Raw genomic sequence first — 24990 nt, forward strand, 5'->3', positions numbered from 1 at the left:
AAACCAATAAGAATAAGAGCAGCGTGAGTCGAGCCAATAAGAAGAAGCCTGGGATGCCGAATGTAGCCAATGACCTATCCCAGAAACTCTATGCCACCATGGAGAAACACAAAGAGGTGTGGCTTATCAGCAGTTTGCATGCATATATATATATATATATATATATATATATATATATATATATATATATATATATATATATATATATATATAAATAATATTACACACACTCAACCATTCAAAAGTTTGTGGACACTCGACTGAAATGTTTCTCATGATCTTAGAAACCTTTTGATCTGAAGGTGTGAGATTAAGCGTTTGAAGTCGATGTTGTAGACAAAAATATAATTGTGCCAGAATTCTAGACAGAAAGGGCATCTACATCGAAGATGCTAAAATATAAAATGATTTTGATTTATTTTGGATTTTTTAATCATAGCATAATCCCCATAATTCCATTTGTGTTATTCCAGAGTTTTGATGTGGGGCGAGGGGGATAATAATAAAGAATGAGTGTCTAAACTTTTGCCGGTTGTGTGTATGTGTGTATATATGATAAATATAGTATGTATGTATATGTATTATTTGGAGGCTTGTTGTAATAGTTACCGTCTTACTTGTCGTGTTGTACGTGCTTGCAGTTGTCGTTAAAGCTCAATGTTTCCTCCCCTCTAGGTTTTCTTCGTGATCCACTTGCACTCCGGGCCCATGATGAACACGCTGCCGCCCATAATGGACCCTGACCCGCTGCTCTCCTGCGACCTGATGGACGGCCGAGACGCGTTCCTGACGCTGGCGAGGGACAAACACTGGGAGTTCAGCTCTCTGCGCCGCTGCAAGTGGAGCACCATGTGTATGCTGGTCGAGCTGCACAACCAGGGCCAGGACCGCTTCGTTTACACCTGCAACGAGTGCAAGCACCACGTGGAGACTCGCTGGCACTGCACCGTCTGCGAGGTCCGAGACCGTGAAAGGGAGAGGGGTGGGGGGGTGTCAGTTTGGGAGTTAGGGTTAGTATTTCCTTACATGTGGTCATCTTCAGTGAGAATGAATCTCCTCCATTGTGTTTCCTTTTTAGGACTTCGACTTGTGCATCAACTGCTACAACACTAAGGGCCACGAACACCAGATGGTCAAGTGGGGTCTCGGTCTGGATGACGACAGCAACAGTCAGAGTGGCGAGGCCTCCAAGAGCCCGCAGGAGAGCCGGCGTCTGAGCATCCAGCGCTGCATCCAGTCCCTGGTGCATGCCTGTCAGTGTCGCAACGCCAACTGCTCACTTCCGTCCTGCCAGAAGATGAAGCGGGTGGTGCAGCACACCAAGGGTTGTAAGCGCAAGACCAACGGAGGCTGCCCTGTCTGCAAGCAGCTCATCGCGCTTTGCTGTTACCATGCCAAGCACTGCCAGGAGAACAAGTGCCCTGTGCCCTTCTGCCTCAACATTAAGCACAAGCTGCGGCAGCAGCAGCTGCAGCACCGCCTCCAGCAGGCCCAGATGATGCGACGGCGCATGGCCACCATGCAAGGCCGCGCCGGACCCCAAAGCCTGCCGTCCCCTCCGCCTTCTGCCGCTCCGGGCACCCCCACAGCACACCAGCAGCCGCCGCAGCAGCAGCCAAACACGCCCCAAACGCCACAGCCCCTCCTTCCTAGCCAGCCAACCACGCCCAACGCCGGTGTCATGTCTCCCACGTATCCTGCTGCCCCCCGCAATGGCCAGCAAGTATCCCAGGGTAAATCAAGTGCGCAGGCTTCACCGCTGCACCAACAGCCGTCTCCACTCCCCCAACCCCAACCGCAGCAGCATCAGCAACCGCAGCAACAGCAGCAGCAGCCGCCACTGCAACCGCAGCACCCGCCTGCTGCTGCCGTCCAAATGGCACGCAAGATCGAGATGATGGCGCAGGCCCAGCAGAGCCAGAACTACCGCATGGCTGTAAACGGCTTGGCCATGAACCACCAGCAAGCACAGCAGCGTATGCCGGGCGCCATGCAGCCTCCTATGCAGATGGTGGGACCTCGGGGACAGCAGGTCATGCAAGGCATGCCGCCGGGCCAGTGGCCACAAGCGGGAATGCAAGCGGGAATGCAGCAGGCGGCTCAACCGCAGCCACAGCAGCAGCAGGCGCCGCAAGGCCCACAGCAAGCCATGCCAATGCAGAGGCCCATGATGCCTCAGCAGCCTTCGCAGCGCATGATGGTGCCTGCGCAGGGCCAGCGGCCACCCCAAGCACCCCAGAGACCTCCAGCCATCGCACCGAATGCCCTGCAAGACCTTCTGCGCACACTCAAGTCTCCCAGCTCACCGCAGCAACAGCAGCAGGTGCTTAACATCCTCAAGTCCAACCCGCAGCTCATGGCAGCTTTCATCAAGCAGAGGACAGCGAAGTATGCCAGCCAGCCACAGCAGCAGCAACAACAGGGCATGCAGCCCACAATGCAAGCCATGGCAGCCTTGCAGGGTGTCCAAAGACCTGGCATGCCAACGCAACAACCTCAACAGCCAAACACACAAGGCATGGCGGCTCTCGGCCCAGCGCAGGGTCAACAGATGAGCCCAGCGCAGCTAGAGTTGTACCGTCGGCAGCTGATGCGCCATCAACAGCAGCAGCAGCAACAACAGCAACAACAGCAACAGCAGCAGCAGCAGCAGCAGCAACAGGGTGTGATGCCTCAAGCGCATGGCCAGTTCCCTCAAGCGCAGGGTGCTGCATCCAGCTACTCGCAACTTCGCATGCAACACCAACAACAAATGCTAGGCGCTGGTGGACCCATGAGCCAACTTCCGCCAATGCCACAAATGGGGCAGTCAGGATTGGATGCTACACAGACCTTGATCCACCAACGCATGCTCCAACAACAGCAGCAGCAGCAACAGCAGCAGCAGCAGGCAGTCCTCAAGACCCAGATGGGCTCGCCGGCACCACCAAACCCTATGAGTCCGCAAGGCCACCTGCTACCTGGACAGCCCATGCCAGGCAGCACGCTGGGTAGCCAGGTTCGCTCTCCAGCACCTGTGCAGTCCCCACGACCACCATCGCAGCAGCACTCCAGCCCCTCGCCGCAGGTCCAGCCGCAGCCCTCACCCCACTCCGCCTCGCCTCACCCTGGCCTGGGAACACCCCTGCCCGCTGGCGCCACCCTGGAGCAGCAGGGGCACCTGGGCACATCTGAGCAGAGCACCATGCTCTCGCAGCTCAACGCGCCGGGCCGTGGCGGCCTGCCCACCGACCTAGCCATGGTCGGAGATACCACAGGAGACACGTTGGAGAAATTTGTGGAGAGGTTGTAGCATTTTCAGCGACCCCCCCCCCCCCCCCAAAAAAAGTGCTCCCAGCTTTTCCTATTTTTGGCTCCTCCTTCCTTTTTCTCCCACATTTTTCCTCTATAAATAATTTTTTTGTACTGACATGTAAAAAGTTCCTGAAATGTAATAATAAGAAGAAGAAGGAAAAAAAACCTAAATAATAATAATTAAAAAAAAGAAGTCAGCAAATGCAGGAATGTTGTTTCCTAAAGACTGAGATTTCTTCCTTTGAGTTGAGGGATTAGAAAATGTCTTGTTTAAAATGATTTAAATTACAAAGAATATATTTTTTGGTTCAGACCGTACATGGTCATGGTTTTGTTTAAAAAAAAAAAAAAAAAAAAAAAAGAACAATTTTTTTGGTGTTTTTGTTTTCAGGGTTTTTTTTTGGGGTATGGTCTCATGCCTGTTCTTTTTTTTAAAAGAAAATTTACAAAGGTTCATTATATTATTCATACATTTTTATTTTGTACCCTGTCTAACTTTAAAAACATTTGTGTTTAAAGACTGTAAAAAATTATTTGTCTGGGAATTTGGGCAATGTTTTCTCTGCTCTCATCTTTCCTGACGATTGTATTCTAGTGTTGTACTGTTTCTGTTTTTGTTTTGTTTTTTTTTTTCTTTTTCTTTCCCTTTTTTTCCGTTCTTTCCAGATCTACGTTTCGGAGGATAACCCTCCTTTCCTCATTGTGAAGTCTTTTTGAGGAGAACTACTTGTTTGTGTTGATAGACATAACTGGGCACACACACACACACACACACACACACACACACACACACACACAAAAGCTCATCAGAAACACAGTACGGCAACAACCCTGAATGGATGTGCAAAACCAGATGACATCTCACTGGCCTGGACCCAGAAATTTGTCTCACAGATGTAGAAAATTGTTGCTTTTTTTTGGATTTTTTGTTTTGTTTTGTTTTGTTTTGTTTTGGTTTTTTTGGTCCTAATTTTGTGATGCAGATCTATAAGTATAAAGCGAGAGGTGAGGGAGCCCCCACCCTCCCCCCTTCCCAAGCTGAGTGGGTTTGGAATGAGCGATCACTGGTTGACTGCTTTTTGGGAACACTGAGAGTCCTGCTATCGACCCTCATTCCTCTCACACACAAACTTGAATCGGGGCTCCACTTTTCCTCTTAATGTAAATCATGCAAGTTATTAAGCAAAGTACTATAAATATAAGGAAGAGAAAATGGAATCACTGTATAAACTGGTTAAAAAACTTATTTCTTACTTATATACCATATTGTTAAATAAACTGTGTGCAACAGATCAAATCCTTCTGGGTTTTTTTATTTCTCATTTTAACCCGTCGTAGCTTGCCATTTAGCGCCAGGGTGAATACGGATCCATATTTAAATGTTTATGTAACCGTGTACATGTTACAAGTAAGGAACGAAACACTTGGACGTGTTCTGTCGTAGGAAAATCATCAACGATTCAAAGCGGAGTTACCGTTACCGCTCGTGGAATGTCCACGAAAAATTTTTGTTTAGTTAATTCCTGTTACCACTTAAGTTGTAGTAGCTGTAAACAGTTGGTACCTCACCTGCCAATCTTTTTTCTTCTTCTTCTTCCTTCTTTGCGGTTATAAGGAAAGAAATGCAGCTTGGCGTATTAACAAACTGGAAAACACTGTTACAAAGCACTGACACAGGAGACTCCTTCCATAAATGTTAGATAAACGTCTCCTGATGGAAAACTTATAGAAGTCCTTGGGAAAGTTGCTACTACAGAAACAATAACCTATTATAACGCATGTTAATATAATCCTGATTCGCCTTGTAGCCAAAACTACCGTCAGATCTGCTGTTAGAAAAAATCAACCAGCACCTTCTGACCAATCAGAATCAAGAATTTAATGCTCCGTTTTATCTTCTAGCAGGAGTGTTTCTCACTGTAATTCAGCATCATCTCTACAGTGTCGACTGCCGAAGTAATCATATATAGCATGTCTAATCACATGCACTATCGTGTCGTTCTTGAGCGAGTCGATTCTAATGAGTCACTGTTTCTTCCTTTTACCTAATTAAAAAAATACGTTTATTATTATATGTATATATATTTTTTACGTGGATGTTCAGAATACAAATGAACGAAGTCCCTGGGCATTTGTAATTTTAGGAACGTTTATGATTTCTTTCATACTAAAAGTATTTTTAAAACATTTTAGCTTTTGTGAACAAGTTTAAATCTTAATTTTTTAAAACAAGTTCTGTAGATTCGAAGCGTTTTGAGTTTGTCGAGTTCAATACGTTGTAACGTGACGTATTAACCATGCGACGGAAACACGTCACCGGAAGTTTGGAGAGGCGGTTGAATGGAAGGCGTTTGAAAAAAAAAAACAGGAACTAGACGCACTGAAAATAGCGATATATTTTTACATTTAGGGTATTTAAAGTTAAAATCACGGCTTTCGCAGACGATATTTAAAGGTAAATGATATTTTTCGAATATATATTTATGTTTAAAGGTAAAATGGCGGCTTTCGAAAAAAAATATGTTTAAAGGTAAAATGGCGGCTTTCGTCTGAGTTATTTTTGTATAAACAAACAGCGCGTGCGAGTTTCGTTAGATTTGTCAGCTGGATAAACGTTCTTATAAATAAACAGTATTTTGTGTTGTATTAATGAATTATATTGTGTTGTATTCATTCTAGTCCACAGGGTATGCGAGGACATGTCAGATTAATCTGATGCTACACGTCCAGCTTTGACGGTCCGATCTTCTTCACTGGAGCTTGGAAATGAACATTATGATGGCGTGACGTCATTCTACGCCTGAGCCTTCTCATGGACGACTCGGACCAGGACTTCTCCTTCCTCTGCTCTCGGCTCCTGAAGAGAGTTCGACGGAAAGGTGGAGAGTCTGGAGATGAGAAGAAAACAGTGGCGAAGGATGAAGGAGAAGATGAAGACTCTGGGTCTCGGATCCAGAGCTGGAGCAAAGCGCCCTGTAAAAGGAAAAGGGAGAAGAAGGGAGGACTTCCGAGTGAAGCTAGAGACAGGAGCCGTACTGATGGACTTGGAAATGAAGGAGGGGAACCAAAGGTAACTGAGGAGGAGGGGTTCTTCTATACACGCATATCTTTTCCCACTGTTCTTATATCTGTTCATTACGTCTTATGTCAAGATGTCTGTATGAGATACTTATTTTGTTGCTTGGTTTATTGGACTCCAGGGTCCACGGATTGATCTTGAGCTCGAGTTACGCTCTGCGAAGAGTTTCGCATGTTTCCGCATGGGATTCCTCCGGGTTCTATGGTTTCCTCCCAGCTCCCAAACGCATGCCAATAGGTTTATTTATGACTCTAGATGGTCCCTCGGTTTGAACGAGTGCACGGCTCTGGCTCCGAAGCGCTTACTGAAGATGAACGTGCAGTGGAGCTTGAAAGTTTGGGCATAAATATGAGCTAAAAGAATATCAGATTTTCCCACAAGTCCTAAAAGTAGATAAAGACAACCCGATTAAACAAATGAGAGACAAATATTATACTTGGTCATTTATTTATTGAGGTAAATGATCCAATATTACATGTGAGTGGTAAAAGTATGTGAACTTCTAGGATTAGCAGTTAATTTGAAAGTGAGGTGTTAATTTGAAAGTCAGGTGTTTTCAATCAATGGGATGGCAGTGACACTCAGGTGTGAGTAAGTGAGCGCTCTGTTTATTTAAAGAACAGAAATGTATCAGACTCTGATCTTCACAACACATTTGTGGAAGTGTATCATGGCATGAACAAAGGACATTTCTGAGGACTTCAGAAAAAGAGTTGTTGATGCTACTGAGGCTGGAAAAGATTACAGAACCATCTCTAGAGAGTTTGGACTCCACCAATCCACAGTCAGACTGTGTACAAGTGGAGGAAATTCAAGACCACTGTTACCCTCCCCAGGAGAGGAGACCAACAAAGATCACTCCAAGAGCAAGATGTGTAATCGTCCACGACGTCACAAAGGAACCCAGCGTAACTTCTAAACATCTAAAGTCCTCTCTCACATTGACTAATGTTAATGTTCATGAGTCCACCATCAGGAGAACACTGAACAACAATGGTGTGCGTGGCAGGATTACAAGGAGAAAGCCACCGCTCTCCAAAAAGAACATTACTGCCACTCTGCAGTTTGCAAAAGATCATGTGGACAAACCAGAAGGCTGTTGGAAACAATAATTTATGAATGAATGAGGCCATTTTTGGTTGAAATGAGAAGCGTTATGTTTGGAGAAAGAAACGCATAAGAACCCTATCCCATCTGAATCTGAAGAGAAAGTAGTTCATGCAGCAAGACAATGATCCTAAACAGACGAGCCGTTCTATCAAAGAACGGTTAAAGAAGAATAAAGTTAATGTTTTGGAACAGCCAAGCCAAAGTCCTGACCTTAATCCAAGGTAAAATGTTGTGGAAGAACCTGAAGCAAGCAGTTCATGTGAGGAAACCCACCAACATCCCAGAGTTGAAGCTGTTCTGTACTGAGGAACGGGATAAAATTCCTCCAAGCCGATGTGATCATCAGTTCCCCCGAACGTTTATCTGCAGTTATTACTGCACAAGGAGTCACACCACATACTGAAAGCAAAGGTGCACATACTTTTACCCTCACAGATATGTAATATTGGATCATTTTCCTCAATAAATAAATGACTAAGTATAATATTTTTGTCTCATTTGTTTAATTTGGTTCTCTTGATCTACTTGTAGGACTTGTGTGAAAATCTGATGACGTTTTAGGTCATATTACTGCAGAGATATTGACAATTCTAAAGGGATCACAAACTTTGAAGCGCCACGGTATACCATTACTACTGTTTACAAAGCCTCTGTACTGTCGAGTATTGTATGTCGCATCCTGATTCCACGTTGTTCTCCTGATGACCTAACGTCATGTTGATTTTGATTTGTAGGAGCAGAAGATGCGGGCGAAGGAAATAGTGCTCAGCAGGATGCAGCGGTTCAAGAGAGTGACTCCGCCTCGCCTCGTGCACACCGAGGAAGCGGCGAGCGCGGAATCTGCCGTGCGGCCTGCCGAGACGCAGTCGCTCCCTGTGCAAGGTAAGATCAGATCAACCCCCAGCACATAATATTTACGAGGTTTTTTTTTAGGAGAAATGCGACGAGAGCTAATCTGGCATGTATTAAACGCTATGCCGGAGTGTAGATGGAGTTATTACGGACGCGCTTGTGTTTTAGGGCCTGTCGAGAAACAGGAACGCGACGAGTTCTTGGCTCAGAGATTACAGCAGGAGTCAGACCGCGAGGCTGAGAGCCAGGCTGTAGTGGACGTAGAGGACAGAGGCGTGTTCTTCTGCCAGCTCTGCTACAAAGACCTGTCAGCTATGAGCCATCAGCTGCGCACTCAGCACATCAACCGGTAACGAACTGAACGTCTCCTGAACCGTGTGTTGGCGTTACGATGAATACAGCATTACTTGTTTGCTCCCTTTTGCTTGGATTCAGGTGTCTTGATGAGCGTGAGAGCAGCACCTCACAGCACCGCGTTCCTCCTCGTCCTAATCCTCGTCCACGCTTACCCGAGTGCCCAATTTGTGGGCGGGGCTTTAAGTCCGAAAAGACCCGCTCCACACACCTAAAGCGCTGCTCTGCGAGCATGGGCGTGTCTCCGGCTGAGCTGCTGCGAGCCCTGCAGAGACAAGCAGCCGAACGCGAGAACGGGTAAATGGTTTAGTCCAAAACAGCAGGTAATGCTGTACAAGGTCAAGATTTCACGCTTCTGTCGTTCTCTCTTGTGTCTAGGCAGCAGGCAGGAGGAGGAGGAGGAAGAGGCGGCGGCGGTGGTGGTGGTGCTTCAGAGTCCGGTATGCCTGTGAGGAAGAAAGCCAGAAAACAAGCGCCACGCATGGATGAAGACACCATGGTGGCTCTGGCCTTGTCTCGCTCTCTGCTGGAGCAGGAGAAGGAGGAGAGAATTATACAGGAGCAGCTGTCAAGAGCTGGAGCAGGTGAGTTTTCCCTGTACCTTATCACATTTATACCACAACAGAGAAAGGAAAGTTTGTGCATTCCAAACGCGGTGCTCTTCAGCGCTCTCTTCCCATCTGAGGTTTAAATCGTTCTTGCTCAGGTAAGAGTCGAGGAGGAAAGAGGCGGAAAGGTGCCCCGGACGCTCCCCCTCCCCTCCTCCTGGTGCAGGACCCGCAGGCCGCTCAGAACCGGATCCAGGAGCGAGTCTCCTCGTTGCTACTCATCCCCAGACCTCCTACTCCTCCCACCCCGACCCTGCTGCCCTCCGCCCTCTCCACACACACCCTCCTCTGGCTGAAGAGCGCGCTGCCCGGAGGAGGACCGGCATTGCTTTCGGAGTTTTACGCTGCAGACCTCGGGGCGTTCGTACAGCCTTGGATCGGAGCAGAGGTGTGACACGTTCTTGGACAAAAACACCCCACAAGAATAAGAGTTGGTGTTAATAGTTCCTAGAACTTTTCCAGTTCCAGGAACCCTTAATAGTAACTTCATCGACTTTAATGTAGAATGAAAGTGTGGCTTTTTATAGTTATAGTTGTAGCTTGTAGCCAGTTATAATTTCTGGTTTCCACGCAGAAGGAAAAATCCCCATCGTCAGAGATTCATCATGCAGCAGCTTCAGAATCTGGCATGGCTCCAGAACAGCACCTAGCGTCTGCTTCACCTCCATGTTACCCTTCCACCCCGAGTCTGGACACGCCCGGGACGCAGGCCCTGACCGACCTGGTGGACCTGGCTGAGGAGGGCATGACGCTCACACAGTGCAGATACACCACCGGTGAGAGTTTCTATACACCAAGAGCTCGATTAATCACAGGATTGTTGCATAGAGGACAGAAACTGGTGACTCCTTTCTCTCTCTCTCTCTCTCGCTCCCCCCTCCCCCTGCTGTACAGATAACGACCCTGCCGCGGGTGAACCTCCTCTCAGTGGATTTGTTCCCGAAGTTACGGAAACCCCGAGACCTCGTATAAACTCGGTAACATTTCATCTCGAACCTTCAGTGCTTTTTAGGATGAACGCAGAGTCTCTATTTGTCTTTGATTGTGCCGTCCGTCTCAGGCGAGCGTGTCCAGGCTGTGCGCTGATCTGGGCGGCATGGTGAACAACCCTCAGCTCAGTGACGTGCAGCTGCAGGTGGACAACGGCAACGTCTACTTCGCTCACTCTTTCATGCTCTACACCCGCTGCCCTCTGCTGGCTCACATGGTAAATACACCGTTAAGTCTTGCACGCATTAGAACTGGTTTGCTTGGCTCACAAGCATTATTAGTATAATATCGTTAAAGGAAGGATTTTGTAAGACTAGATTTCCCTAACGTGTTTGTTTGTTTGTTTGTTTTTTTTAAACACATGTCCAGGTCCATGATGCAGGTTTTGGTGTGCAGGAGGAAGGCTTTCCGAAGGCTCAGAGGGTTTTGTTGTCTGATGTGTCTGGTGAGGCAGTGTACGCTCTGCTGCAGTACCTGTACACCGCTGTTTGCCACCCGACACACACCCTGCTTCCTGACGTACTCCAGATAGCCCGGAGGTCAGTGTGATGCTGCAGTGATGTCACAGCGATCAGCTAGACCATGACGTATTGTTCGTGTTTATAGATCACATGCTTTATCCTTAGAGCTCTGATGAGGTAGGTTGGAAATTGCGCAGATTTCATTTTAGCCGAACCAACAGTTTACCGTGTAACTTTAAAAGGACAAAAACCACTGAGGAAAAAGAGGGAGGCAGAGATAGTGTCAGAGATCAGCCTGATCCAGGCTTGTTTTATACCACTTTACTGTCACTGTTTGATTGTGTGTTAGGTTTGGTCTGTCTGAGCTGCAGCAGCAGTGTGAGCAGTACACTGGAAATCTAGGGGACCACCCAAGAGAACAGGAACGGGACGCTTCCCAGACTCATGAGCCAGAACCCCAGCAGAGCCTAGTTGATACGCAGTTCCTGGAGCTCCTCCGCTCCATGTGGGAGCGCGAGGATGGCGACCGCGAGAAAGTCGGGAAAGCCGACCGCGGGAAGGAGGGCGAAGGAGATGGAGAGATTAAAGACGATATCGTCGATGAGGACGAGCTGGATGAAATTTACGAGTTCGCGGCCACGCAAAGGAAGATGGGGGCTGAGGCGGATGTGAGTACCGAGAGCGGTGATGAAGAGGAAGACAAGGGAGCGAACAGCTGCTCTGGTGCAGAAGGAAAGAGGGATGAAGGAAAGCAAAATGCCATAATGGAGGAGGAGACAGACATGCACCGCAGTGCTGATGTTGATTTGAATTCTGGGTCTAATAAAAACGTGCGCCAAAGCAGAGTTCCGGGTGGCACTTTGGACCGGAGCTACGACCGTCTGTTCTCCGAGTCCTGTGGAGAGGGAGAGTACAAAGAGCCGTCTCAGACACAGACTCTGCATTCGGACCAGAAGACTACACCCACCTCGCGGCGCATTTCTTCAGTCAGCGAAGTGATCGATCTGTCCGTTAGTCCTCCACTGGAATCGGCCGGGTCGCTGTTCCCTGTGACCGGCTTTTCTCCAGCAGAGACTCAGAATCAGAGCGAAGTAGTTCAAGTGGCTCTGACTCCGGAGAATCCGAATGCAATTGGTAAAACCCAGCTTGAAGTAACTCCTTCACTACCCAGTAGTACCAAACCCAGACTCTCCGCTCCAGCACCCAATCACAGCCAGCCTGAGCTCATCGTCCTCTCCGACTCCAGCGATGACACGGATCACGACCTTCCTGACCAAGTCCCTTCACATGGGCACTCTCCCCGACCACCAACCTCATCTCCATCGCGACTCGGGCTGCTCTACACTCGCATTAAAGCTAAAGAAACCACACTGGTTCCACTCTCTCCCGAAAGATCAAACAAGACCCCCAGTTCTGTGCATCCGGAGCCTTCCATAGCTGACAGAGTAAGCAACGAGAGCGTTTTGGACGGCTCTGCTGAGGTTTCATGGTTAATCCCGGCGACTCCGGAGCCTTCAACCCGCACCAACTCGACGCAGACCTCCAGCAGCATGCGCCGTACTCGGCTCTTCCCCAGATCTTGTTCTTCCGTTTCTGACAACCCCAAAAGCTCAAACTCCTTCGAAGAACCTCATAGAGAACACTCCCAACCATCTCCAGCTTTCCTGAAGCTCACATCCTATTCCAGATGGTCCAAGACCTCACACAGTGACTCTGAAAATCGAGCTTATCCTAATTCTGCCTCCGAGCCCTGCAGCAGCACTCCTCTCCACTCAGACCCTCGTCTACAGCGTCTCAACCCTCTTGGATCTCCATTACTGGGAGACAGCGAGCTGAGAACTCGAAGAAGAGCAGGTCAAGAGGGCGGACTTGGATCCATCCGTCTTAGTCTGTCAGAGAACTCGTCCTCCCCACGACGAAGCTCTCGATCAGAGAAGGAATCGAGCAAAAGTCCTGCCAAGTCCCAGCGCTGTGATAACCCTGGAGATACTGGAGATCTGGAGATGAGCTTTGAGGAAAAGGAACCAGTGGAAACAAGGCCTAGCCTAACAAATGAGGTTGAAGTGATAGAGGAAGGCATGTCCTTTGTCTTCGATGAGCCACCCATTGCGTTCAATGACTCCTGGGGTCTGGGACGAGCGGTTGCCGAGCACGGCCCATGCTTCAGTCTGAAGCTGGAGAGAAGTGGAGACCAAACTAGTCCCCCAGAACGAAGTGTACAGGGTGAGACGGCTTCCCCGCAGACTTTCTCTTCTCCTCCTGCACATGGAGCTCAGTGCAACCTGCCAGATTCTGGAGCGCCACACAACCACAGCTTGCCTGATGCGGCGATGTGGGACAGCTGGAAGGAAGACGACGAGGACGTGGAGGAAGTGGGTGCTCTTCCTCTCTCTCAGAGAGTGGGCGCAGCAGCTCTCACCAAGAGAGTGTCTCAGTTAAGAACGCCAGGTAACAAAGTCTCAGTGTGGCCTGTGATGATGATGCGTTAGTTTTGGCACCCATTTTAAGGCTGGTGTCGATTTGTGTGGAATATAATCGTATGTATTTATTTACTTACTTATTCAGTGGCTTGCATGAAGAAGGATCAAGTCCCACTGGTGCCCATCACGCCCATGCCAAGCTTCTCAGACATGGACACGCCCGAGCTTAAGAACAGACTGACCAGGTGAATTATAAGCGCTGCGTAGAATTAACCGCTCCCATTCGTTCATACAGCCAATCACTGTGGAGGTGGGCGGGCACTTCACTCACTCGGTTTTCAGATAAGTGCTTTGCCGTTTCGTTCCGATATAAGTGGGCCTTGACGCTACACGTGAACATGCACATGGGAAAAAAATGGCCTCAAGCGTACATGTGGCCCACCTCCTTCCTCTAAATTAATTCCTATTGTCCATTCAGTAAAAAAAAAATGAAGGCGCAAATATAAATTTAAAAGTACCCCAACAGTAAGAAGCAGGTTGTCTGTCACAGAGAACTCATTTTCCAACAAATATTTATAAAGTTTTAATATAAATGCATTACTTTATTTGCAAATCAATAACTCAACAGTTTATTATAATATTCTTCAAAACTCAAAAGGAACATTGGAGTGACGGAGAACGGGTATCTACGTCTGTGTGGTTACAGATCATCTGTTTTGGTCTAGGTGTGTGTAGCGTGAAATTAAACGAACTTAAATGTTCGCCGTTTCCACATGTTCCACACTAGGTACGGCGTGCGCCCCCTTCCTAAGAAGCAGATGGTCCTGAAGCTGAAGGAGATCCACCAGTACACCCACCAGCTGATGAGCTCCGGCTCTGAGGAGGAGACTTCTCCCAAAAACCGTCCCAGAGCCGCTCCAGTCGCCTTCAAACAGCCCACGGCGCCTCCTCCTGTCTCACCCAGGAAACTGCAATTTGGGGTGGAAGAAGAAGAGGATGATGTGTTACCTGCATCTCAGGATTCCAACACCTCCTCCACGGCCGAGTCAGAAAGGTGGAACACTCACACAGATACCAACCATAGCTGCTGCGTTCACATTCATGTGTGTTCATTTGTATTTTATAGGTTTAGTAGGATGTCTAATGAATGCATTTGAATATTAAAGAGGGAATTTTATTTTTTATTATATAACCCAGGATTAATGTGAAAGTCCACAATATATTTGTGCGTAATTCTTTTATTATTTAACTCACTCCTGGCTTCTTACTGTATCGAAATATACCTCTGCTACTCAAGATATGACGTATTCATCCACAGAAAAAGAGTGACTTCCCTAAATGCCTGCTGGAAATGAACCACTTACATGTAATGTCACTTTTAGGAGACATACTTTAGCTTTTATTATATATAATTATATATATATATATATATATATATATATATATATATATATATATATATATATATATATGTATATATATATATATATATATGTATATGTGTGTGTGTATATGTATATATATGCGCAACTTTTCTTAAATCAAGACTCTTTCAGCCAGGAAGTGTGTCTTGAAAGCAATGTAAATATAAATCTCCTTTTAAATATGTAGAAAATGTTGATTCATTTTAAATGAATTTACACAGTGACCTCTTTTCCCGGTTTTGCACTGATATTTTACTGTGTGATCACTTCCTCTAGATCCAACCCGGAAATGTGCGACTCTGATGATGACGGATCCGACAGTGATGGTATCACGGCATCTCAGGCGGCCGTACGCCAGAAGGACAAACTCCAGGCCGTGCGTTCCTTCATCCAGTCTGACCCGGCCCTATACAGCCGCGTGCTGCAGTACCAGCCGCTCTCTCTGTGCGAGCTGAAGGCAGGGCTACGGGCGGCAGGTATCCGGCTGAGCACCACCAAGCTGCTGGACTTCCTGGACTCCCAGTGCATCACTTTCACAACAGCAAAGCAAGGCCACCCGGCACCTTCGCGCAGGAGAGCTCGTGGAGCAGGAAGAGGGAGGAAAAAACTAGCTAAGGCAGTTGATTGAGGTGCAATTAAATGAGAGCCCTCTGCATGAGCTGCGTGAGAGGGACTACTGTGGAGCCCTCTTTCTGAGCTGCATAATTAAAATTCTCAGGGTTTTAATCCATGTTACGTTTCTTTTTTTTATGTGATGTTTAAATATTATATTAAAAGAAAGATGTCTTAACACTCTCCTTTAATATCTATTTCATCCTATTTTCCCTAAACAACACTTCCCCACCCCTTAAAGGTGCAGTATGTAATGTTTCTACATTTTAAAGATGCCCAGTATTGCCTTGCTAGTTAGCCCTGCCTCCCGCTGACACAGAGCCATCCACAAGGCAGACTGTTTCTGATCAGCAGAGGTTTCTAAAAATTACAAACCACTCCTTTAATTAATAATCTGAAAGAAAATCTCAACACAAAGTCTTGAAATACAATTTACTGTTTTTTTTTTTTTTCATTGTTTTTTCATATTTTTTATGCAAAGATCAGCCAGAAAAAAAAAGATTTCACGTTTCAGCACACTGCAGTCTCACAAATTTACAGCATCAGAATGAAAATCTCACATCTCTCCGTCTATGTATGTATGTATGCGTGTGTGCGTTTGTTTGTAGTGCATTCTGGCCTCTCAACACACCCTGGACCCTCACATTCCCCCAACGTCTTCGCCGCTCCCCGCTTCTACACCTGTCACGACGGATTAGCGATGGTGGCCAGGAAGCGCTGCGCCCACCACTCCTCCAGATCGATAGGCACAAAGTCTGCAGAGAGAGACAGACAAGGAGGACAAATTTGTCACACTAGTTTCACTTCAATTTACAGTTTATCCTGTAATCAGAGTTGGACACGACACGGATACGCACAGGTAAGAAAAGGTGTAAAGTACAATCCAGATTCAGTTAATTTATAATCTATTGGCATTTGAAATCTTGTTTTGAAACCGCCGTAATGTTTTCTGGAGATGGGTGGGGAGGTAGTTAACCCGGTCATTATAGATGTCTGTATATCGCAGTTCCTGATGTACATAATATTAAAGCACAATCTGATACTGTTAAATGCTGGTTCCATTTTGGATCATAAAGGTGCCAAGACTTACAGTTTAGCCATAGCATTCGTGTTTTGGTTTTGTTTTTCCTCCCATTCATAACCCCATGCGACTGCGATTATGGGAGCCACGAAAAGACGTACATTTGCTTTGGTTACTTTCACGTTTTGATGATATCTAGGTGAACTGTGACCTGTGAAGACTCAAGTCTCGGCCTCGGGCCAGTAAAGGCGCGAAGGTGTAACAGCACAGTTGGCATGGAGCCGTGTAGTTCCGCTGGGTTCGTGGCAATTTTATTTCAGTCCCCCCCCCGCGTGTCTGATTAACTTTCCAGCCTTTGTAGAGTTATTGGGATCAAAATATTTCGATTTTAAAACACACTTATTGACTTACGTTATTAGACTCTTTTTAAATAAGACATGTCCGTGAGAACACAAACTTCCGAGCTTAAGACGACTCAATTTCTGTAATATTTAGGCCGGGACATAACAGGTTTTAGATTCAACTGTACAACACAACAGAGCGACATGTTTCTGTCCAGAATGAATGGGGGGGGGTGCAGAAACTTTTGCACTGGAGTCATGGTGTAAGCAGGATAACACGACAAACATTCATAATCTACTACTTTATCATATTGAGATGTTCCTCATAGACAATTTTCGGATATCAGGAGAGTTCGGTGTTTATGTAACAGAGACGGACATTCAAAGTAAAATAAATAAATTGTAATCCTTGACTAATTGCTTTGGTACAAAAGGAATACAACGTGTTATCGGAAAATAGTCAACTTCAGAGCGTTTAGGGGAATGCCCCCCCGCCTTTTGCATCAGATGACATCACAGCACCGTGGTGTCGGTAGTACGAGCGTGTGCATACGATATAGCCTGGCTTACTTTTCATGCTGGGGTTGGGATTCCTCTCGGCGTACTGCACCGGGCCTTTCCCGTTCTCCGGCTGAGCTCCGTCACCAAGTTTCTGCTCTACCTCCTGCCACGCTGTTCACACACACACAGTGATTCAGTTTTGTTAATTCACACTTAAAGCACTGGGGAGAAAATAAATAAATAAAAAAGCAAACACAGGCTGAACTCTGCATGTTACAGCATGTCCACATGTATTCCCTGATACAGGGCGGAGTTACCATCGTTACCACGATCATTTCTATAAAAAGGTACATGCCGAAACGTTTTGTTTCCAAAGCAATTTGCCAACACGGACAGTTTTCTATTTATTATCCCAATAATAACACCATCATATATTTCATCTGTTTATAGTTTCCACAACATTACAGCAGTTAAACATGTTCCCTCATCGACCAGCAAGGCTTTTTATTTATTTATTTATTCCCCGTGTCGGAAAACCTATAGCTGTACCTCTGACACCGGAGACAGAAACCTTCCAAATATGAACGTTATCTCTTTCAGAGGATTAACGATGATTTCTGAGGTGAGCCTTTCAGGATTTCCACATGAACTTTGTACAGTGCTGAACTGAAAGCTATTACTTTCCATTATTCTTTAGCAAACTTCAGACATTAAACATCTAGGCTGTTAAACATTTTGTGTGGTCAAGGTTACCGATGTACGACGAGACGTGGTTATTTATTTATTTTTTGCTAAACAGTCTTTAAAGCTGAAGCTTGTTTATTAAACTGAAAACAGAGCAGGGACATGGGCAGTGCTCTGACTAGTTTTGCTGCGAGTTGCATCAGCTGTTTGGCGGGTCAGCTCTGGAGAAAGGAGGAGCCGCAGCGATAAGAGATTTGGGTTAGTTTCAGCAAAAGCAACGTGGCTTGCTCGAACACACTCGCTAAGCCACCTCATGAAACGAGCTCAGAGATCCAGTCCCTTAGAAAGTTTTCCAGTAAACAGACCCTGACCTAACTTCTACATCACATGCACGACCTTAACTCCTGCTGCGTAAAAAAAACAAACAACCATCCCAGAACAAATACCGGAACATTCAAGTTGTGCTACCAAAATCCATCTGTATACCATCATCACCATCATCCCTGTGTCACGGTCAGTTCCGGCGTTGGCCTCGTTCCCGACTACAGAGAATTTGTACAGATGGCTGTATGGCCAGCAAACTCGTCACCTCACCTTCGTAGACGAATCGTACGTTCTCCTCGTGTGCCGGCGTAAAGCCTTCAGCCGTGTCTTCTTCCTTTGGCGAGGTGGATCTAAGAAAGCGCTTCGTGTTGAGGCGCTGAAATACGATTTTGGGAGCGGGCGAGCTGCAAAACAACAACAAAACAGCCATGTTACAAAGCCGTACTCTTCATACAAGTTTTTCTTTTTTCCATCTATGTGGCGCGTACATCGTACAAGTCCCTGTGAAATTATTATTATTATGGAAAAAATAACATTTATAGGAAAAAAAAAAAATACATGCATCGATTTAAACCAGTGATTTTGCTGTAATTGAAAACTAATCAACACCTCCTGACCAATCAGAAGTGAGAATGAAACAGTGCTATGGAATATGCAGTTAAAAAATATAGATATGAATTCATCTCCTCATTGGCTCTCTCACGTAAAACATATCTTACTGTATGTAACAAGGCTTGATAGGGCTCTGGGCTGTGTCCCAAATCGCTGAGTAAAGTTACACTGGTGATATAGTATAATATACATGTATTAGCATAAAATACATGTATTTTTCCCCACTACAGGCCTGTAGTAGGCAAGTACGCAGTTCGGGACGCAGCCGTGCTCTCTTGTTCGCCGTAAAATGTTGAGCACTGCTGTGTGTGATCGTGTCCTGTCGCACAATGTGGTGAAAACACTCCCACACGACGTTAATAGTGTGATTAAGGTGTGTACATGTCTGTAACGCACGTCGATAACGCAACTAAACCAGGAACACTCCACACGTCTTAATTCCATCTGTGTTTACTTCGAGTATGAGCTTAATCAGATTACGGTGATTAAAAATGGCTGTTTACATGCCAGTTTCTTAATCACAGTATCGTCTAAATCGGGTTAATAGTGGATTATTGTTGTCCATGTAAACGCACTGATTGACAGATAAATTGTAATATTCTGGCATACTGTTACTAACTAACTGTTTTTGTGAGATGGCCACATTGGCGCGCAGTATCGAGCGCGTCCATCCAAGTGAGAACACGCACAGAGTTTCTAACGACATTGAAATGGAACACAGAACATTATTTAAACTGAATAAAGTGTGAAAGATGTTTAAACGTCCATTAGGTAAGATAAGTTCATTTTATTTCAAGATTTCAACCCTTTGTTTTGAACTCCTTTAACACCCCCTTAAAAAATAATTATTCCGGACCGGAATTCACGTTTTCAAATGGGCTTTTCTCAACCACGGAATACTTTTTTTTTCTTGGGGTCGTGGCTTAAATCATCGTTTTGATACATTTCGGAGGTTATCTGTACGATTACGAAGTGAAATAAAAACGAATATTGCACCTTTAAACGGCTCTGTAAATACCGGAAACTAAGTAGCGAAACACAAACACACGCGCACGCGCTGAGGTACAAGGTCATACCGGGTTCACACGAACACGCGACACACTTGAATCAAGTTTGCGTGCACGGTGAGCATACTGGAAGCTGTTCAGCGTTTAAGCAGGATTTCTCCACGTGTGTGTGTGTAAGTTTCTAACTCACTTGGACTCGAGCCAGTGGCTCCGTTTGTGCTTCAAGTCGGTGGCTTTGCTGTCAATCTGCTGCTGTGTGGGACCTGAAAGAAATAATGACAACAAACAAATAAACAAACAATGCAGGGAAGTTCAAAAGCGCACGCGATTCATTTATGAAAAATTCGCACCTGTTCTACGTTGTGTAACGAGTTTGCTCGGGCCTCTGGTTATTGTGTACATCATGCGAGAGCTCGAGATCCTTTAAAGCACCGCCACACACATACACACACGCTCACTCGCGCGCGCGCACACACACACACTGCAAAACGTCCCACGAGCTCTGCAGCTAAACTAAATTCCCGGTTTGCATGCGAGCTGGTGAAAATCTGTCTGAGGACCAGGACGATTTATTATCCCAAAATAAAATGTGTAGGTTACGCGGCTCAAGGTGAGAAGAGAGAGAAGTGCGCGTGCTGAACTGGTGTGTGTGTTGAGTGCGCGCGCTCGCGGTGTCCTTGATCACCAGTGTTAGAGGTCCCTTTTGATTTCGGGTGAACTTCTCTGGTGCAGCAAGGACACTGTTATGAAGTGAAGTAACACTACACCGTGAAGAGGGTTACACAACTTTAAAAAAAAAAAAAAAAAAGAATGAGAGGAAGGTCACCTGCGCCGCCCCACTGTGACGTCAGCACACGCCCCCTTTTTAAGGAGGCGCTCCAGACACGCTACGTCCAAAACCCACCAAATGTAGAGATTTTACAGTACGCTTAGTTTTTTTTTTTTTTTAAATATATTCTTATACAATTTATACACACATCTACTTAGACTTTACTGCGTAGTGCACTGGCAGTGGAGAGTGGTTTAGGACTGAACCCTCCATGCACATGTTCACTGTTGCCAGTGTGGTCGTTTTTACCCAGCAGTATCACCAGCTGCATTAATATCTGGTGTGGAAATGAAATTGTGATTGGAAGAATAGAACGCGATAAGGTGGAGAAATAGATGTAAATACAGCAGTAGGGTCAGTGTGATAGAAAAACAAAATGGCAGCTGTGTGATAATTGGGGAATGTCTGTGGGGTTAAAAGGTGGAAAATGATATGCTGTAATAGAAAAGTCACAGGATGTATATGAGAATTTTACACGTGATTTGTGTGTGTGTGTTATTTTGACATGATTCACCATGTTTCACATATTTGCATGGGTTCATTTAATATGTCACTTAATATCCCTTAAAAATTCCACACCTCCAGGGTTGTGGGTAAATTACATCAATCTGGCCACCCAACACTAGACACGTGGGTCAGTGGGTGAAAGGTTAGACGCGCTGATAGGAGAATTTTTTTTCATTAGTGAGGAAATATATGTATATATTCCAAACCTACATATTTAAGAATATTACATTTATGGTTTTTTTTTCAACCCACATGTATACAAATATCAGACAAAATGACGCAGAGGTCTGCAGAAACCCCGCTTAGAGTTCTGCGTAAATCCTGCGCAGACACGAGCAGCTCCAGTGCGCCGCGCTGTCGTGAATCAGACGCATTTATGAAATCCGGGCTTCTGAGGTCAAAGTGCGTCACGTCATCCAATCCGGCTTTTACAACCACCAAGATAATAATAATAATAAAAAATTATATCATTACAACTGTCTTTTAAATTTTCATGCTGAATTACATGAGGGTTTGGGAACAAAAAAAAGTATGATGCAACTCTTATGTCACTATGACACGTGCGTGCCGCTCTCTTGCTGATTACACAAGCACGAGTCTCAAACCCAGGACCAGTTCTTAACCAGTTTATTAATCATTTACTGTCAGCAGCATTCTCACTAACATTCATGTCACATTATTTATTTTTCAAATATGTAATTAATCTGTAGATGCAATTAAGTATTTCTACTTCCTGAAGTTGCTCTGAATCCAAGTGTGTTCTTCGTTTCAGGTAAAAGGGCAACATTAGTCCAGTGTTAAATGGGCCGGACAAAAAAAACAACAACAGTTTAGGAGATCAATAACACAACAACATCTCCTCTTATTCTTTGAATTCCGCATTTACACTATACGTAAATACATAATATGGCCAAAAGGTTTGTAGTTACCTGTCCATCACACCCATATGTGGTTCTTCTCGAACCACTGCCACAAAGTTGCCTTAGTATGCTGGAGCACTACAGTTTCCCTTCACTGGAACTAAGAGGCCCAAACACTGTTCCAGCATGACAATACCCCTGTGCACGAAGCGAGCTCCATGAAGACATGGTGTGTTAAGGTTGGAAGAAGGTGGAAGAACTCCTGAAGTCCTGCACAGAGCCCTGACTTCAACCCCACTGAACACCTCTGGGATGAACTGGAACACTCCAGGCCTCTTCAGAGCCTGACCTCACTAATGCCCGTGTGGCTGAATGAACACGAATCCGCACAGCCACGCTGCAAAAGCAAGTGGAGCTCCTTGCCAGAAGAGTGGAAGATATTACAACAAACAGAAAGTTAATAAATCTGGAATGGGATGTTCAAGAAGCACAGTGTCCACAAACTTTTAGCCGTACAGTGTACGTTCTAAACACAAAAACGGATTGACCATGCATTTTATATTTTGCGAATATAGTTTGCAAAATCATTTACACATCCATCCTCTATACCACTTATCCTTATCCTCCACAATCACATAAACACACCCAATCATACACCATGAACATGCCAATCAACCTACCATGCATGTCTCTGAACTGGGGAGGAAACCGGAGTACTCGGAAGAAACCCCCACAGCAAACTCCGCACATACAGGGCAGTAAGGGGAATCGAACCCTCAGCCCTGGAGGTGTGAGCGAACGTGCTAACCACTCCTCTCTATCGTTTACAAATAACAGACGCAAAAGTTCACCCCGTTTCTGTGAAACCTCTACACTGGAATATCAGAGACTAGATGAATGTTTCATTTAAAATACGGTGCACAATTTCCTCCACAGATTCTAAAAAAAAAAAAAAAAACCTTTATCAGGTCCACCAAATGAGTTTAGAGTCTGTTTTATAAACCGTTGAGGCCTTACAGTACTAACGGTTATTTCACACTCATTTACAGAGTTTGTTCTCAAGTTCGAGATATTTTCACAAAGCTTCTTCAAATGACTCCCCATATGATATAGTATTTTTAAAAATTTTATATATAGGCCTTCTCTCTTAACATGAGTAAATATATCTGAAATGGTGTAAGACTTTGCGTTCCCGAGTCTTCTTCAAGTGCAAAGCTGCTGACACACACTATTATCAGATAATAGTATATCGTTACTGCTTAAAGTGCAGTCTGATAGTGAGATTGATTGATTGAGTTATTTTTGACGTAAAATTGCCCAACCCTCCTAATCAAGACCAAACACACCCGTGTCTGTAGGGAGGGGGAGGGGTGAGCACTTAATCTTTGAGTCACCATTCAATCAGATGTACAGTGAGGGAAAAAAGTATTTGATCCCCTGCTGATTTTGTACGTTTGCCCACTGACAAAGAAATGATCAGTCTATAATTTTAATGGTAGATTTATTTGAACAGTGAGACAGAATAACAACAAAAAAATCCAGAAAAACGCATGTCAAAAATGTTATAAATTGATATGCATTTTAATGAGGGAAATAAGTATTTGACCCCTCTGCAAAACATGACTTAGTACTTGGTGGCAAAACCCTTGTTGGCAATCACAGAGGTCAGACGTTTCTTGTAGTTGGCCACCAGGTTTGCACACATGTCAGGAGGGATTTTGTCCCACTCCTCTTTGCAGATCTTCTCCAAGTCATTAAGGTTTCAAGGCTGACGTTTGGCAACTCGAACCTTCAGCTCCCTCCACAGATTTTCTATGGGATTAAGGTCTGGAGACTGCCTAGGTCACTCCAGGACCTTAATGTGCTTCTTCTTGACCCACTCCTTTGTTACCTTGTCCGTGTGTTTTGGGTCACTGTCATGCTGGAATACTCATCCACGACCCATTTTCAATGCCCTGGCTGAGGGAAGGAGGTTTTCACCCAAGATTTGACGGTACATGGCCCCGTCCATCGTCCCTTTGATGCGGTGAAGTTGTCCTGTCCCCTTAGCAGAAAAACACCCCCAAAGCATAATGTTTCCACCTCCATGTTTGACGGTGGGGATGGTGTTCCAGGGGTCATAGGCAGAATTCCTCCTCCTCCAAACACGGCGAGTTGAGTTGATGCCAAAGAGCTCCATTTTGGTCTCAACTGACCACAACACTTTCACCCAGTTGTCCTCCCAGATGTTCATTGGCAAACTTCAGACAGGCATGTATATGTGCTTTCTTGAGCAGCGGACCTTGCGGGCGCTGCAGGATTTCAGTCCTTCACGGCGTGGTGTGTTACCAATTGTTTTCTTGGTGACTATGGTCCCAGCTGCCTTGAGATCATTGACAAGATCCTCCCGTGTAGTTCAGGGCTGATTCCTCACTGTTCTCATGATCAATGCAACTCCAGGAGGTGAGATCTTGCATGGAGCCCCTGGCCGAGGGAGATTGACAGTTCTTTTGTGTTTCTTCCATTTGCGAATAATCGCACCAACTGTTGTCGCCTTCTCACCAAGCTGCTTGGCAATGGTCTTGTAGCCCATTCCAGACTTGTGTAGGTCTACAGTCTTGTCCCTGACATCCTTGGAGAGCTCTTTGGTCTTGGCCATGGTGGAGAGTTTGGAATCTGATTGATTGATTGCTTCTGTGAACAGGTGTCTTTTATACAGGTAACGAACTGATATTAGGAGCACTCCCTTTAAGAGTGTGCTCCTAATCTCAGCTCGTCACCTGTATAAAAGACACCTGGGAGCCAGAAATCTTTCTGATTGAGAGGGGGTCAAATACTTATTTCCCTCATTAAAATGCAAATCAATTTATAACATTTTTGACATGCGTTTTTCTGGATTTTTTTGTTGTTATTCTGTCTCCCACTGTTCAAATAAAACTAACAGTAAAATTATAGACTGATCATTTCTTTGTCAGTGGGCAAACGTACAAAATCAGCAGGGGATCAAATACTTTTTCCCCCTCACTGTACACGATAATGACCATTTCAAGCAGCTTATTTTCATGACTTGCTTTTTTTTTTCCCCCCCTTCTCTATTATCTACAGCCGGTCTGATACAGCC

General features: G+C 45.5%; 3 protein-coding genes across 6 annotated transcripts in view; 2 read left to right on the plus strand and 1 right to left on the minus strand.

Moving 5' to 3' along the window:
• crebbpa (CREB binding protein a) overlaps positions 1–4591 on the plus strand; it is a 33571-nt gene extending 28980 nt beyond the window's left edge. For all 4 annotated transcript variants that reach the window (XM_017458837.2, XM_017458838.2, XM_017458839.3 and 1 more), the window contains exons 29-31: positions 1–116; positions 676–957; positions 1079–4591. The exon at positions 1–116 is cut by the window's left edge and continues 46 nt beyond it. In XM_017458837.2, the coding sequence (XP_017314326.1) occupies positions 1–116; positions 676–957; positions 1079–3292 (2612 nt within the window). In that variant the 3' untranslated portion in view covers positions 3293–4591. The remainder of the gene's footprint in view (positions 117–675; positions 958–1078) is intronic.
• Positions 4592–5601: 1010 nt separating this feature from the next.
• slx4 (SLX4 structure-specific endonuclease subunit homolog (S. cerevisiae)) lies at positions 5602–15387 on the plus strand. The gene is made up of 15 exons (XM_017458847.3): positions 5602–5749; positions 5974–6364; positions 8218–8365; positions 8504–8684; positions 8771–8986; positions 9068–9273; positions 9396–9685; positions 9872–10073; positions 10192–10274; positions 10358–10504; positions 10657–10826; positions 11098–13196; positions 13314–13413; positions 13956–14222; positions 14869–15387. Exons 2-15 carry the CDS (start codon positions 6107–6109, stop codon positions 15218–15220), a joined length of 4719 nt encoding a protein of 1572 aa, XP_017314336.1. The 5' UTR covers positions 5602–5749; positions 5974–6106; the 3' UTR covers positions 15221–15387.
• Positions 15388–15624: 237 nt separating this feature from the next.
• On the minus strand, positions 15625–20130 carry mcrip2 (MAPK regulated corepressor interacting protein 2). Its single transcript, NM_001200860.1, is given in 5 exon segments — positions 15625–15959; positions 17137–17238; positions 18346–18479; positions 19885–19957; positions 20045–20130. Coding segments are annotated over 5 exon segments (435 nt in total). The 5' UTR covers positions 20100–20130; the 3' UTR covers positions 15625–15888.
• Positions 20131–24990: the final 4860 nt, after the last annotated feature.

This window comes from Ictalurus punctatus, chromosome 27 (genome assembly GCF_001660625.3).
Source record: "Ictalurus punctatus breed USDA103 chromosome 27, Coco_2.0, whole genome shotgun sequence".
Lineage (NCBI taxonomy): Eukaryota > Metazoa > Chordata > Actinopteri > Siluriformes > Ictaluridae > Ictalurus > Ictalurus punctatus.